At 37.8% G+C, this 11,512-nt stretch overlaps 1 protein-coding gene across 1 annotated transcript; it reads right to left on the bottom strand.

The window, feature by feature from the left end:
* Positions 1-10,640: 10,640 nt before the first annotated feature.
* LOC147884031 (histone H2A.1-like) lies at positions 10,641-11,256 on the bottom strand. The gene is made up of 2 exons (XM_087398132.1): positions 11,071-11,256; positions 10,641-10,895 (listed from the first exon to the last, which is right to left on the bottom strand). The coding sequence occupies exons 1-2, from the start codon at positions 11,254-11,256 to the stop codon at positions 10,641-10,643; spliced, it is 441 nt and encodes a 146-aa protein (XP_087254258.1).
* Positions 11,257-11,512: the final 256 nt, after the last annotated feature.

Genomic DNA, 11,512 nt, shown 5'->3' with positions numbered 1-11,512 from the left:
GGCACAGAATTTCTTGAGCTCTCGGACATACTGAAACATTGCCAAGTGGTTTCCCAAAGGAAGGCCACTCTACTAGAGGCACATATGCAGAGCAAAGGAAGGCCACTCTCACCATCTCATACAAAAAGGCCATCCCCATGAACACAAGGGGACTCGGTCCACTAGACGATGCCATGAACAACGAGATGATAGAGGCATGTAGTGGCATATCCATTAGTTGTCGTGCATCTTAGTGCTCGACTACAAGACACCAACCATTCTGTCTCAAGACGATCATACTTGCATCAATGCAGGTAGCTAATCTACCATGTTGGCTGCCCAAACTATCCCCACACCAGGCACCAGCTCCACATCCATGAAATGCAACACTACCTTGAGCAAGGATACCACCGTGACGGACAAGTAGATAGCCCCATTGAATGTGCCTTGCCAATCTAGCAAGGAGCCCCTAGCAAAGGAGGCTTGACTTCAGGCCTTGGCCTTTGTGGCCAATTTAGCTCAAAGATCCATAGGAAAACACCTCAAATCAGAGGTTTACAAGGAGCAGACGAGGGTGCTATAGACTAACTATGATTTAGACTATGGGTAGATGAAGGTGGCCAACCTCCACTACAAAGAGGAGGTGGAAGAGTGGAAGTGGGTCAAGGAATCACTTTCAAGGAAGAGTTGTGGGGTGAGATAGCCACCCTCAAGAAGTAGAATACCCCAGTGAAGGGCAAGTCCAATGCTCATGGTGGCACAACCACCATTTTGGAGGAGTCTCTACCCTTCCCACAGAAGCTGCGACCACTCCACCTTTGACCAGAGTAGCCCAATTACACTTGCAGCCACCCTCGATGCCCATAACTGAGATTGGAACGTTGCCACCATGCAAAAGTGTATGCAGCTAACCGAGGACAAGGGGAAGCTACACTCTGAGGTGAAAGACCTCCGCGATGGCACATATGAGCTACAACATGCTCACAATTCATCAATAAGTCACTAACATGCAGTGCGAGGCGATATTTCAACAAAAAATCCTAGATTATTCTTGCCTCTATAATTAATGCTTTGTGAAAATGATTGTGCAAGCCAACATTCCCCAACCTCGGTGGTACCGCCAGCTATCCAATTTGGTCTATACCCATGACTCACAATGTGACTACCCTACCTCAATTTATGCCTTTGCCCCCACCAGTAAATCCTTTGGCTTCTCAGCTTGCTATTGTGGGGAATCAAGATGACGATGAGGAAAAAGTTGTGGGCGGATGAAGATTTTCATAGATGCTAGAGGGAATTATTGAGAAACCTCCAATGTTTGACCCAATTCAACCTGCATCCAAAGTAGGATTGGTCAATAGATGATGGTCTGCATCGCCATAGTCAGGGAAATTTTTTGACCTCATCTCTAGCATTAGGATATTACCTGTGTTACAATCTAGCTTAATAGGCTACATGGGGGCTTGAGGACTTGATCTAAGAGTAGTGTGCTTACCCTTTTCTACAGATTCCTTCCTCTATTTAAGGTTTGAATTATCACAATAGGGGGTCTAATAGCACGCCTTTAGCAAAAGGTGGAAGAGGGAAGAGCCTACCAGGCTGAATTCTCCATACACCTTGGAAGGCTACTTGGTGCTTCTACCCTGCAGTGCTAGGTCTTTTTTAGGATCAGCATCGTTTGAGTCATTTATGACTCTTTAATTCATCGTTTGAGTCAATTAGGGTTCTTTTTCTAGGCAATATGCTTAAGATATGTACATATTTATTTTAAGTTGTTTTCTATTATACTTTGACTTCTCTTAGGCTTTGGAGGTTCTCAAATGAGTCATTTGTTCCCTTGGGTGTGCTAAAGTGTTACCCATCAGGCCCTATGTCTTTCATCGACCTAACTTGGTAATAGCAGTAAACTCGAACCACTAGCTGGAGTCGTTTGACTCTGATCAAAGCCTCTTCTGACAAGGTCCTTATGACTCCGTTGTCAAGTTATTTAGGCAATTAGAGATAGTTATACCCAAGGGCAGTTGTGTCTTAGACATTTTTGTATGTCTTTTCCAATTTGACGCCCAACTGCATCCCATGTCCTGGATGACTATTGGTGGGAAAAATGATTTAAAGGCCTGAGTGCCCCATTATAAAGGATACCAATGTAGTTTGTATGAGAAGTTTATTGCTCACTTGATCTAGGTATTTAGTTGTAGACTCTTTGGGGACATTGGGCATAGTATTCCTTTTGCAAAATCTGGTAGTTCATTTTTGAGTTTCAGCTATCATTTCCATTTACTTCTTTTCAGTTCTTATCATTCTTTCTACTTTGTCCTTGAGTTCCATCGATAATGCTATGCGTATGCTGAACCAACTTGCCAATAAATTGCATCCTGACTCATTCTTACATTCCAATTTGGGACTATGTTTGTGAACAAACACAACTTGATATGTTATGTTAACATAGCATTCACCCCATTAACAAAGCTTGCAAAAATAGTACATAATCCTGGAACTCCAAAAAAATCATAAAAAGTTAAAAAGCCAAAAGTTGTAAAGCTTCACCCACTCACTCTTGCTAGTTATTAACACACTATTTAAAAAATTTGGACTTTTTTTCTTCATTTGGAATTTTTTTTTGAACATATCCCCTCCACTCAACATCAACTTGTGAACTCCAAAATTGGGTTTTTTGGAGCACTAAACTGGTCACTTCTACACAAATATGCCCTAATAAACCTAATAATTTGCCAAAGTTGCAAGTGCTAACCTCAACTCACTACATCGTGATGGATAAATTTGCAAAAAAAAGGGTCACTGCCACACAAATATGGCCCAATATGATATGATAGTGAAAATATGACAACATATGGAAAGTGCTTGTTGAATTCAACCTATAAGTAGTGTACACATTCACCATTTGTTTGGAACAAGGCATATACAATATGCTATCTTATGCATCTGAATCTCATTCAACATCATCAAATTTTTGTACTGCATTTGCACTCGATGGATCAAATCTAGCCAAATGATATTTAATATGGATGGATCATGGATTGCGATATATTTTTCAACATCATAGCCATGCTCCTTTTTAAATCCTTGAGTCCTCAATTTCTAGCAATGAATAACGGTATTGGCTTCCACCTATATTAGGCCCTCTTTGTTTGGAACCCATTCACATTTCTTCTGCAAGCAACCCTGATAGAGTTGTTTTATTATATATCTTTTTGGGAGATTTTTCAACGGATTTGGTTCATACCATAAGCTATGAATGTTATAAAAATTCCATTGTTATCTCTTGTTATCTTAGCAACCTTTGCCATTGAAATTGGGCCACCTTGGTTATCCAACTTTGAATCTGGATCAGATGCCAAAACTGTATGTGCTTTCTTTCAAAGGGGAAGACTAGCTTTCACGACTTGATTTTTAAGATGCAGTATTCTTGAGTCAATGCAAGTCCCATTCTACAAGAATATGTTTATAGCATCCTTGTTTATTTATTTTCTTCCCATTATAAATTGGTGGCTTTTAAATCCTTTAAAATATTTTAGGTTTCTCTAAGATGAGAGGTAAATGCCTCAGGTTAACATGGAGAAATTGGTGTATTTATAATTGGAGCTATCGCTTGAGAATAGAGTCACCTAGTAATGGCTTTGGTTATACTTTCTAGTGAGTCATTAATAGACTACAATCAAGTTTTTATATTTATCATTCGGTTTTCTAACTATTTGGATTATGAGAAGGGAATTTTGTAATCATCGTAGTTTAACTCCCTCTCAATAATTACTATGCCTCTCTCTAGACTCATAATTATGAAATGGGTTTTTTTAAAGAAAATAGCTTTTATCGGAGAGAGAATAATGCGATGTCTACTTCCTAGTATTTCTTGAAGGTATTGGAATTTGGCATGGAGTCAACTCACTCTTCTTTTGAGATGTGAACATGTGCTTACAGCTCAATCCTATTCTTTGAAGTAAATCTGTATACCTCAATCCCATTCTTCAAATCCCTTCTTGATCTCTAAATTTATTTATTGAAAGCTTATAGGAGGTAAGGAATTAGGAATGAAATGGACCTTTTGTTTTGATTGTGTACAAAAGAGAGAGAGGGGAGTAAAAAAGGAGGCTGGGAAATGGCTTTCTTTTGCAAAGTCTCACTTTTGTCTGATGTGGCCCTCTCTCTCTCTCTCTCTCTCCCCAAATTGACAAAAATGGTACAACTTGTGCCTTTTTACCCAAGATACAAATTAGCCTTTGAATTGTTTTCTTTTCTTCTACCAGTATCTTCTTTTGTGTTCTCAATTTCGTCAACCTAGTTTTGTTCACTAGCCCATTGCTCATGGTATTCCCTGCTCTTGTCGTATGTTTCTTTTTGGGCTATTGCTCTAGTAGATTTTTAATACAAGATGTCTACAACTATCCCACGGTTGAATGATGAAGATTTTAGCAAAGGTGGATTGTTCTTAAAGCATACAAGGTTTCTTAAGAATCTGATCAATTAAGAAATCAGCCACAATTTGATGCAAGTGACCATTCAAAGGCTGAGCAATGCTAAAATAAGGTATAGATTATGAACAACAGATGTAAATCGTGGCTGTGCACAAACTACCCAGTGCATAATCACTGTGGAAAAAACATAACCACATATAGATAGAAATCTAGAGTTGTAAATAGTGGCTACAGACAAGTTGCTTCTACTGTAAGCAAAGAGATAGGTTGCAAGATAAAAGTGGTAGTATGTAGAAAATGTTTTAGACAACAAGGAAACATTATAACCCACGATTACACAATGCTAAAAAGAAAGGCGATGGCCAAAAGGTACAAAGCATGGAAATACAAGTGAAGTTTTTCAATGATTAGATAGCAGCTCATCAAGACTATAGAGCAAGAGTTCTTGGGCTACACATGGTGGGGTCATAATCATGTAGGCCTTGATACCAATTTTACATAAACACAATAAGACGGCTACTCTACAAATTACCACCTAGCCATCATCTCCAAGAGAGCTATCATTTGCATTGTATGTGGAGCCAAAGAGCTATCATCTGCATTGTATGTGAATACCTCCTCGAGTTCTCTCTACCTAATTTCTTCTCGAATGGATCTCTCTCTATAGAAACCTCCCCATGCCCAATGCTTGCCACTTAGGCTTGCTTTTTTGGTGTGAGATCTTCTATAAGACTCTTCCATTAAATCCCTAGGCTTTATATAGCTTCCCTTTGTACCTTGTTAGCATACGGCTTAAGCCTAACTCTAGACCTCATCCCTCTACGCCTCATTAATGTAAGCACTATCAAGCCCTCGAGTTTTCCACCTCACCATAACCAAACCATGGGATTCCATAGTTATGGTTGATGCAAAATTGGGCCCAACAAAACAAGGCTAGGAGAATTAGCCCTTTCACTTTGACAATTTTATTATATAATGGGACTTTAACATGGCAAAGGAAGCTTCAAACTGATGGAATATCATTGCATTTTCATGCAACCAAGTTAGATTGTACATTTGGAATCAAGCGATCATCCATTCTCACCAAGTATCAAAGTTGGATTTCCCTCTTGGAATCCTAATAAAAAGTCCACATCTTTCTTTCATGGAATGCCAATAAAACATTTATGATTTTGGAAGTCCCTTTCTTCCCCTCCCTATCTTTGGGGCTCTATTTCCACAAAATCTTGCACCACCAAATTATTTAAAATACCATTAAAAGAATAATTATTATCATAAGAATTAAAAGTTGACATTCCATTTTAAAGTTTGCAAATGGAATCATTTCATGCATGAATTGTGTATTCATGCATTGAAATTTGAAAGCATGTGTGACTCCCTTTGACACAATGTGTTATAGTATAGTAAGGTAGAATGGGACTCATTGAAATGTGAAAGCAATCTTTGAATTGCTTCCCCTTTGTCACAATTATGTGTTGTAGTAAAATGGGGTGGAATGAGACCATCATTAATAGGAGATAGCAAAATCTTTTAAATGTGCTCCCCTTTTGTCACAATGTGTTGTAGTAGAGTGGGGTGGATAAGATTATGATTAGCAAAGCTAGAGCCTTGAAGTAAGAGTTCTTGAGTCAACGACCAAGCCAATACCATTAAAATAATTATTATTATATTAAGTATTAAAAGTTGACATTCCATTTTAAAGTTTGCAAATGGAATCATTTCATGCATGAATTGTGTATTCATGCATTGAAATTTGGAAGCATGTGTGTTTGACTCCCTTTGATACAATGTGTTATAGTAGAATAAGGGAGAATGGGACTCATTGAAATGTGAAAGCAAGCTTTGAATTACTTCCCCTTTGTCACAATGTGCTGTAGTAAAATGGGGCAGAATGAGACCATCATTTATAGGAGATAGTAAGGTCTACTAAATGTGATCCCCTTTGTCACAATGTGTTGTAGTAGAGTGGGGTAGATAAGATTATCATTAGCAAAGCTAGAGCCTTGAAGCAAGATTTGTTGAGTGAACGACCAAGCCCCTCACATGTGAGGGGATAAGGAGAGAAATTTCTAAATCCATTAGGCCATTCCACAGTCATAAATATTTCTTAATCCAATCCTGCTTTACACAGTCAATTATGATTTCTAAAACCAAGCGTTCTCTTGGAGTAATGCAATGCCCAAGTCCTAGAGCACACACTTGCAATGAGATTATCACTAGCAAAGTTAGGGGAATATTTGAGACTTGTTGGGCCAATAACAAAGCCAAAGAAATGCAATGCTCAAGTCCAAAAGCACACTTTTGCAATGAGATTATCACTAGCAAAGCTAGGGGAGTCTTTGAAGCAAGAGTTGTTGGGCCAATGACAAAGCCAGCTGCCTCTTACATGCTAGCTCCATGCTAGGGGATAAGGAGAGGACATCTTAAAGAGACCCTAAACCATCATATATTTCCACTCCCCTAAAATCTTCCCTAATTAAATCTCATTTTGTATACTCAATTAAAATCAAAACCATTAGATATTCCACTCCCCTAAAACCTTTCCTAATTAAATCTCATTTTGTATACTCAATTACAATTTGCAAAATGTAAACTTGTGGAGTAATGCAATGCCAAGTCTTCAATCATAAACTTGCAATTAAAGCAAAGTTAAGGAAGTCTTTGAAGCAAGATTTGTAGGAAAACGACCAAGCTAATTGCCTCTTACATATTAAGGAGTGGACATCCTAAACCCATTCAATGATTGTGCACTATTAGAATCTCTTGTTCTCACATTTTGTAGACTTAACTAATGCAATGCCAAGTCCTAAGTCATGTTCTTGCAATTATCAAATTCAATAAGTCTTTTTGAAGCAAGAGTTGTAGGAAAATGATTAAGCCATATGCCCCATACATGTTAAGGAGTGGACAACCTAAACCCATTTGATAATTGCACAATCCTTAAATCTCTCTAGTTCTCCTATTTTCGTCAATAAATTATGATTTGTAGAAGGCATGCACTTGTAATTAGTAAGTTAAGGGAGTCTTTGAAGCAAGATTTGTAGAAAAATGCACTTAATTAATGCAATGCCAAGTCCTAAGGCATGTGCTCACAATTAGAAATTCAAGGAAGTCTTTGAGATTTGTAGAAAAATGACTAAGCAATATGCCTCTTTACATGTAAGGGGGGGGATATCCTAAACCCATTTTATGATTGCACTTCCCTAAAATATCTCTAGTTCTCCTATCTTCCTCACTCAATTATGATTTGTAGAAGGCATGCACTTGCAACTAGTAAAGTTAAGGGAGTCTTTGAAACAACAAAATGACCAAACCATATGCCTCTTACATGTTAATAAGTTGACAATAGGAGATAACCACGTGACATGTGTCAAGCGATATATGAAACCAACTTTTAATAACTTGTCAATCTCCTCTTTGACCAGCTTGGCATAATTTGGATTCATTCTATATCTGCTTTGTATGATTGGTACATGGCATTTGCACCAACTACAATATGCTAGAGGTCAATGGGGAGCAATTAACTACCGACTAAATCCACAAAGAGGAGGGGGAGAGATTCCTTGAAGTGGAATGAAAGTGCATCTTTGCTTTAATACACAAAAATTTTGTGCTTTTTTAGTATGCATATATTTGATCCATGTGATAGGATATTTAGTTTGGTTCAGTAGATTTTCCATGCAAGATTTTACTGATACTATAGGGTGGACAATAAACAAAGATACCATGATTATGCATGACACCCACATGATAACATGTGTAAACATCTTTGAAAGGTGGATACTCATCGGTGAGGTATGTACAAATGCAGAGCTTCCCAATCCATTGGAAAAATTATAGTATGAAGAAAAAGGACGGATGAGTTTGTCAAATTATACAAAGATCCACATATAGTTCTCTTGACAGTCTCAATTTTTAGATGTTTGAAGGGCTTGTTTAAGATTGAGTGAGATATTTAAATTGGTCATGAAAAAGTGATAAAGAAGGCCAAGAATAGGACACTAGAATCACAAAGTAGAGGTTGCCAAGAATTCAGATAGAGCATTGAAAAGGTAGTCAGTTCTTATTCTGAGACAATGGCAAAGACGAAGTATATCAAGAAGCAATTGGTTTCACATATGAAAAAGAGGATAAATAATATAATAGAATTTTCAAATGGCCCAAGGATTGGATAAAGAATGCATTGATCATAATGAGACCCCACTTTTGCAATACATGCATTCAAGGTTATGTAGCTTATATTACAATAATAGGGGATTAGTAGAGGAGAGAATTAATAAAATGGGTATTCAAATTACATATATTTCCACAAGAGATGGTGATTGGCCATGATGTCAAATTCATGGAGCATTTTTGATAGAGTTATTAAAGTTTATGCACACACATTACATGTATTTCCACAAGAGATAGTGATTGGCCATGATGTCAAATTCATGGAGCATTTGATAGAGTTATTAAAGTTTATGCAGACACTTCTCACCCCTAGTACTACTGATCATCCTCAAGGTGATGGCCAAATAGATAAATAGATGGTTTGAGGAATACCTCAGACATTTTTTTTAAACCTTCACACAACCTGGGACAATTGGCTTCATCTAACTAAATTTTACTATAATAGTACTAAACATACCTCCATTGAGATGAGCCCATTTAAATTTATGTAATTACTACAAAGTTCATGTGCCATCCATAACTGTTGTTAATAATGCAATGGTCAACCAAAATCACTAGACTTCTAGAATTATATGGGATTAAGAAAAACTAAAATTATATGAGATGCTGAAAAAATATAAGCATACATGTTATGAGAAATATTCAATTATCAAACTTTAATGAAAGTGCAAGTTCCATGAATTTAAAGTGATTCAATTATCAAACTTTAATAAAAGTGCTGCAAGTTCCATGAATTTAAAGTGTACATAATATGTAAGATAGCATGTGAGTTCAACAACACTTGAGTGCTTCTACAAGTTATGAGAAATATTCAATTATCAAACTTTAATGAAAGTGCAAGTTCCATGAATTTAAAGTGTACATAATATGTAGTAGCATGTGAGTTCAACAACACTTGAGTGCTTCTACATGTGAGTTCAACAACACTTGAGTTGCAAAAAATACACATACAAAGGAATACTTAAAAGCCCTTTCTTTAAACACACGTGATATAGGAGGGTTCACATAGTAAACACCCCGAGAATTTAATAAACTACTTATAGATCATTCAATTATCAAACTTTAATGAAAGTGCAAGTTCCATGAATTTAAAGTGTACATAATATGTAAGATAGCATGTGAGTTCAACAACACTTGAGTTCAACAAAAAGGATTTTATTTTCTTATGGAGTTACAAAAAATACACATACAAAGGAATACTTAAAAGCCCTTTCTTTAAACACACGTGATATAGGAGGGTTCACATAGTAAACACCCCGAGAATTTAATAAACTACTTATAGATCATTCAATTATCAAACTTTAATGAAAGTACAAGTTCCATGAATTTAAAGTATACATAATATGTAAGATAGCATGTGAGTTCAACAACACTTGAGTTCAACAAAAAGGGTTTTATTTTCTTATGGAGTTACAAAAAATACACATACAAAGGAATACTTAAAAGCCCTTTCTTTAAAAACACGTGATATAGGAGGATTCACATAGTAAACACCCCGAGAATTTAATAAACTACTTATAGATCATGATGTTTTCATTATAGTTACTAATAACTTACCTAACCAATAAATGAAACAAGAAAGCACATGGTGTGCTCAACAACAATGCCTTCATTATTTCGATGTTTTTATGGAGCATTGGAGTGTACAAGGAGTTGATTGGGGGAGAGAGAGAGATAGAGAGAGAGTATTCAAGCAAAAACAAAATTAAATAGAATGGAGGCATGGGAATGGGATAAGTGTCCAAAATCAATCAGGAGGGTTGCTTTTCCAAAGTCGCAATAGAGTAAGATAGTTCTGAAAATAACACAAGTCACATAGAGACAAAAGCTAGATATCAGCTTATTTCAATACTTAGATATAAAATAAGTCTCGCTAGAGTGCTACTTTGCAAGGTAGTGCTAAAAATAACACAAAAGTTACATGAGCGACATATCAGCTTTTATTTCAATATTTAATTTGACCTGCATTTCATGTTGTCGCTTTAACAATCTACCTATCGCGATTCCTTTAGTGTCTTGCTTTGTGTTACTAGCTTCATATCCACAATGAAATTTCTAGTCTTTGGGTTCTTTTTTTCTCGGTGACTTCTCCCCTTTGGCTCCTCTTGGAGATTTCTCTGTGGCTCCATCATCGGGCTTCTTGGGTAAGAGAACACTGTGGATATTGGGAAGCACACCCCCACGGGCAATAGTTACACCGGCCAGGAGCCGACTCAGTTCTTCGTCGTGTTTGATGGCAAGCAGAATGTGTCGAGGGATTATTCTGGCCTTCTTGTTGTCCCGGGCTGCGTTTCCAGAGAGCTCCAGTACCTGGGTGATCATAAAGGAGAGGGAAGATTGAGCATATCTCGTCGCCAAAGCACGGACACTTCTCAATTAAGATGAGGAAATGAGACTGCTGGAATGAGACTGCTGGAAGAGCCGTAAGATGAAATTTCTGAGTACAGAAACAAAGGTCAAAGAACGAGTTTAAGAGCGGGCATACTTCAGCTGCTAGGTACTCGAGGACAGCAGCGAGGTAAACGGGGGCGTTAGAGGAGATGCGCTTGGCGTAACGGCCATGCTTGAGGAAGCGAGCGAGGCGACTAACGGGGAATTGGACGCCCGCTCTGAGAGACTTGGAGACTCGTTGGCGGCGCTCCTTTTGAGCTTTGGTTCTACCGCCAGACATTCCTGATGAGGGCTGAGGAGGGAGGGCTAAATCGGGCGATGAGCAATGGGAGCCATGGCGAAGGGCAAAAGGAGGCGATGAACCAACTGCAGGAAGCTGGCTCTTATCATCTTATGGTAACGAAGCTTTGTTGCACACTACGTCACTGTAGCGTTTGAATTCACGTGGGCTTTGGTACTGCCCAGTTTATTCCATAATGCAAAAAAAGTAACATCACACGCTTCGTTTTATCATTATCCCTTACCTCCCACATACC

This window comes from Dipteris shenzhenensis, chromosome 27 (assembly GCF_047967505.1).
Source record: "Dipteris shenzhenensis isolate YYH24624 ecotype China chromosome 27, Dip_SZ_1.0, whole genome shotgun sequence".
NCBI lineage: Eukaryota > Viridiplantae > Streptophyta > Polypodiopsida > Gleicheniales > Dipteridaceae > Dipteris > Dipteris shenzhenensis.
This window is presented reverse-complemented; position numbering and strand designations above follow the sequence as displayed.

Coding starts and splice junctions, on each gene's coding strand:
- LOC147884031 (XM_087398132.1), bottom strand. CDS start 11,256: ATGTCTGGCGGTAGAACCAAAGCTCAAAAGGAGCGCCGCCAACGAGTC. Junction 10,896..11,070: donor TCGAGTACCTAGCAGCTGAA/GTATGCCCGCTC, acceptor ATGATCACCCAG/GTACTGGAGCTCTCTGGAAA.